Source organism: Montipora capricornis, chromosome 10 (genome assembly GCF_036669925.1).
Source record: "Montipora capricornis isolate CH-2021 chromosome 10, ASM3666992v2, whole genome shotgun sequence".
Taxonomy (NCBI): Eukaryota; Metazoa; Cnidaria; class Anthozoa; order Scleractinia; family Acroporidae; genus Montipora; species Montipora capricornis.
In genome coordinates, this window is record NC_090892.1 from 33,929,139 (window position 1) to 33,934,138 (window position 5,000).

The 5,000-nt window shown below is 40.9% G+C and overlaps 1 protein-coding gene across 2 annotated transcripts in view; it reads left to right on the forward strand.

Moving 5' to 3' along the window:
* The window catches only part of LOC138021942 (uncharacterized), a 187,837-nt gene extending 185,422 nt beyond the window's left edge, over nucleotides 1–2,415 (forward strand). For both annotated transcript variants that reach the window (XM_068868968.1, XM_068868967.1), the window contains 4 exons: nucleotides 312–545; nucleotides 911–985; nucleotides 1,423–1,567; nucleotides 1,901–2,415. In XM_068868968.1, coding sequence (XP_068725069.1) covers nucleotides 312–545; nucleotides 911–985; nucleotides 1,423–1,567; nucleotides 1,901–2,084 — 638 coding nt within the window. In that variant the 3' untranslated portion in view covers nucleotides 2,085–2,415. The remainder of the gene's footprint in view (nucleotides 1–311; nucleotides 546–910; nucleotides 986–1,422; nucleotides 1,568–1,900) is intronic.
* The last annotated feature ends 2,585 nt before the right edge of the window (nucleotides 2,416–5,000 follow it).

Below are 5,000 nucleotides of genomic sequence, written 5' to 3' on the forward strand. Positions count from 1 at the left end.
TTTTGCACTAATTATTTTTGACATTGCGCTGTGGGTTTTTCGGCTGAAAATGAGGAATGACGTTTACGTTAGCTTAAAGTCGGTGCAGAGATTAGAGAAAGGACCTATTTCCTGTTCGCACAGATTCCGTGGTAGCAGGTCTCTTTTCATTACAGTTATATTTGAAATGGTGCCTCGTGTGCTTTAAATGATTCTTTGCCAAACTCCAGGGTTAACATCAGCTCCTAAATCCTGAAGTCTCTAAATTTTGCTCTAGACCACCTTCATCAATATGTATAGTAACTATTGCGTCATTTTCTTTTTGTCTGTAGTTGATACTCCGAGCTCTGATGATCCGTGTTTATTACACACGTACCCATTCTACGGTGTCTGCCGTGTAGCTGAATCAGGTGACCCTGTGTGTGAGTGTCCCACAGACTGCCCAGCCATCTATGATCCCGTTTGTGGCTCAGACGGAAAGAATTACTCAAGTGAATGTGTCTTAAAGTCACAGACTTGTCAAACTAAGACCTTCGTGCAAGTTGTCGGTGGTCCGGCGAAATGCTGTAAGTTCCAGTAGTGCAAACATTGACTTCCTTAAAATCTTTCCGGAAATGACCTCTTTTCGTGTGTCAACAACACTGAAGACAAAAGCAAAAAATAATAATAATAAATATGAATAAAAAATCAAATGAAATCAAATCTCGCAAAAGTAAGTAATATTGATTTGAGAATGTTGTTGCATTGAGAGACATGACAAAATGATTTTGGGTTTCTCTACTGCAGCAACGCAAATGTGAATTCATTTTCCCTTGTTTGTGATCAGGTTTCAAGCCCATGACCTATGGCGTGAACTTCATTTTCTTGAAGAATTCATGTACATTTGAACTGAATATTACATCCTGATAATATTTTCCTTTTTTTTCAACAGCATCAAACAGAGTGAGATGCAGTTCGTGTCCTTCACGCTCTAACCTTTTTACTCACTTCTGTGAAAGCGATTTTGGTAAGCGATAAACAATTTTATAGCTTTTATTGTATCAAAGCATTGATCAGTATCTTATAAAAGTTGTATTGAAACATTTTGTCTATTTGTTAATGTTCAAGTCTCTCGTATACCGCCAGCTGTCTCTTTTGCAAAGGTGCCTTAAAAACACGTTAACGCGGGCAGTGCAGTTGCGCGCACACTGCTTCTTTGCAAGTCGCAGCGCAATCGCATAGAGTGTGCAGTGCAAGAAGGCAGTCTTAGATCCAGTCCAGGCTTGAGTTTATTTTTAGGCTACTTTGCACGTGCCTTAAATCTATTGCTATGCACTTCGCTGGTCTTCGGTCACTGGTCGATGGCTGCCGGCGGACTGCAGATCACATACTATGCGATGGACAAATTTATGTTGAATTTTGCTTCAGGTCCACCTTGATTTTTTAACGTGCCATTTATTGCAGTGATTGAGGGCATTTTGGAAGAGATCAAAAGCAGCGTTGGTGATAACTCGACTGTGTTAATGGTCAGGGTGAAAAGCGTTTTCAAGGGAAGTCATTCGATCGTAAACAAGATCATCAAAATTGATTTCGCAGCGAACTTGAAGAGGTACGTTATTGTGACGCGCGCCAAAACGCGTTAAACCCCCAGTTTCTACATAGTCGGGATTAAAAAGGATCGACTACCTGCGGACGAATATGCACACGATCTTTGGCTGTTGTTTCTCTTGATTCCTCCCGATTTTTCTGACTTTGATACCATAACTCTTAGCACTCTCGCGGACGAATAAGAGATAGCTTATAGTTCAAAATTGCAGGGGTTTCAAAATACTATGTCCGTGATTTAGCTTTCCTCTTGCACCTTGTTACCTATATTCCCAAAATACATTACCACATTATTAAAATGTAACTGGTTATATAACTCTTTGTTTATCTCACATAGTTGCTACTGCAAAGAGCTGCAGCTGAAAAGAGTATTTGTCATCGCTGGTTCTACAACTGGCAGCGGTGGATATTTCCTCGATAAATCATCAAGTTTCTTGCGGCACTCCGGAAAGCGATTGGTTGAAAAAGTTCAGCAGCGTACGAAACGTAGTAAATGCAACAAAATTAAGAGACGCAACTAGAGGCCAGAGGAGATGTCATGTTTTATTGATTTTTTTGAGGCATGATATCTCGATTAACAACCTTGAAAAAGATTATCCTTCGTGATGACTGTTAGATTAGAAATAAGAAAAGAGCAAACTTAAAATGAACATTTCTACTCAATTATATGTGAATAGTTGATTTACTAGGCAATATAGAATGATTATAGCTATAATTTGAGCAAGATTTGGCCAACCAAAAACTCAAATAAAGTATTTAGGGGAAAAATATCGATCTTCGCGAAAATTCTTAACGGAAGAACATTTTTGTAATGAGTGATAGAAATCAGCTAGTAAAGCAGCAGGAAGTGAATACCAGTTTTACGGGGTTAATATATAAGTTGGGGATCGACTAGGAGGTCGTAACATCGGATTTCCGCCATAAATAGCGATAATAATGCTATACCTTCTGGCCTAGATATCACCCTTTCGTCTTTTTGCACGTCCCCTTATTTTTAAGTCTCAGATGGACTCACTTGCTTAGCATACACTCTTGCCTTCTTTTTCTTAGTAAGGCTGCACTTTGTGCGGGCCCTCTCACTTTTCCTGAGGCACATGCGGCTCTCTTGAGGATGGCGAGGGAAAGAGCCTGGTTGCCGTTGGGTTGACGAGTAGTGGAGAAGAGACCTCTGCCGTGGGTCGAAATTCATTCTGTTGAGCATGCACGGCGATTACTTAGCGACCGAATCCTCACGTCATACTTCATGTTGTGTGAAATGACACTACAAGGGCGTTTCCATAGCATGAAGCGACTAGGAGTATTTATTCTCCCCTCTGGATGGGATGCTAGTCCATCGCAGGGTTACCCCCAGCATTACGCCGGTACCCATTTATACACCTGGGTGGAGAGAGGCACCGTGAGAGTAAAGTGTCTTGCCCAAGAACACAACACAATGTCCCAGGCCAGGCCCCGAACCCGGACCACTCGATCCGGAGTCGAGCGCACTAACCAAGAGGCCACCGCTCCTCCCACTGTCCTGCGCATTCCTTTACAGCAATTCCGCTGCTGTTAATCGAGCCCACACAACATGAAGTATGACGTGAGGATTCGGTCGCTAAGTAACCGCCGTGCATGCTCAACAGAATGAATTTCGACCCACGGCAGAGGTCTCTTCTCCCGTACTCGTCAACCCAGCTAACGCAAAGGAAAAGAGACCTCTGCTAGCAGGGAAGTTAGCGTTATTTGCCTCTATTGAAATAATATTCAATCAGCCTTGCACGGCGGAAATGTTTTCCACATTGGACAAAAGATGAAGTTCTGCATTCCAAACGGATACTTCATCAGTTCCTCTGCTCCACGTCTGAAAGCAAACTCTGATTAAAAAGATTGCCTTTCGGTAACACATTAAAGGGAAAAATATAAGCGACATATACGGTGGCCATGGCACGAACGGTTGCCTTTTAATTTGGTCCAAGAAATCCTGCACAGATAGTTAAAACCGGACGAGATTGTGTTTCTTACTTATGCTTACAAGAAACCAGAAGTTAAGCGATATTCCGTCATTCTTTTTTTAATTGGTTAACAAATGGTGTTAAATGCATGACTGCACTTCCTGTGATTGTAAATTTTACATGTTGAATTTAAATTTAGGTTAATTTTAATTTCAACCTAGGTTGATTTTTTCAACCTAAGTTATTATTACCTGTCTAAAAAGGGTTTTTTCCCCTTTTTGGGCGGATGTAATAAAAAAAATGGGGCCTAGATTTTTAGGGAGGGTATCAATCGATCACGTTATGTTTGATAACATGTATAGTCGAAACATCTTTGGATCTACCTCGGGCATACTCGGCCAACTTCGGAAATCTTCGGTACTCTTAAAATGTTTTCGGAAATGTTCGGAAACATTTATATTACCTTCGGACATCATTTGTACGATCTTCAATAATCTTCGGACAGTTATTAGTATGTTCAAAATAGGTGATTTATTTGAGATATGAGATTTGTTATCCCGCGTTCAACTGGATAACCCATTCCTTCATGAGGTGTTGAGTTGAACACTTGACGAAAAATTTAATATCCCCGTCCAAACGTGTATCAGTTGTAAATGTAAATGTAAATGTGCGCTTAGTTGACCGCTCCCTACAAGGGCTTTTCAGGATCAACCGGCTCAACGGGATCGGACCAATCGCCCACGGCTGCCGCCATACGATCCATGTGTGATCTCGGAGCACGACAAACCCAGGCAGATGTAATTGACTGGGAGTCGATTTTGAGGGGGGAGGAAAACCGGAGTACCCGGAGAAAAGCCCTCAGAGTCAGATTGAGATCGACTGCAACTCAGCCCACATACGACCCGAGGCCAGAGATGAACCTGGGTCACAGAGGTGGGAGGCACGGTTGATGACCACTAAACCACCCTGACTCCCCGTGGATTTTTACTGACACGTAATTTTTGTAGCTACGTTCACAGACCCAAATTTACATGGATGTATAATTACGTGCATAGAATAATAATCGGAGCACACATCTAAAAATAAAAAAGTCGAACCACATGCATACCTGGTCGCTGTTTTCATTTCCACACTTAAAACCAATGAAATTCATTCCCGACACACGTCGATCAATTAGAGTTTTTGAGCCTGCTGGTATGTGCTGCTTTTGAAGCTAAATAAAATAAGATAAAATAAAATAAAAGGACACAACCTTTAGTCAACATGAAAATTATAATAAACTGTAGCAAATTTACTTTTATCTCATTCTTGTGGGATTTAATTTGAAGTGAAGAGAGAAAACCAAATGTGTCAATGACGACATTTAGAAAAAAAGGAGCTACTTTTACTTTCAGCTCTCTAAAATTTAATTTTTGTTTGTTTGTTTGTCTGTTTGTTTGCTTTTATTGGAAATAATATCGGAACTCGGTCATGTTTATTCACATATTGTCGCTAACATCATCTTCT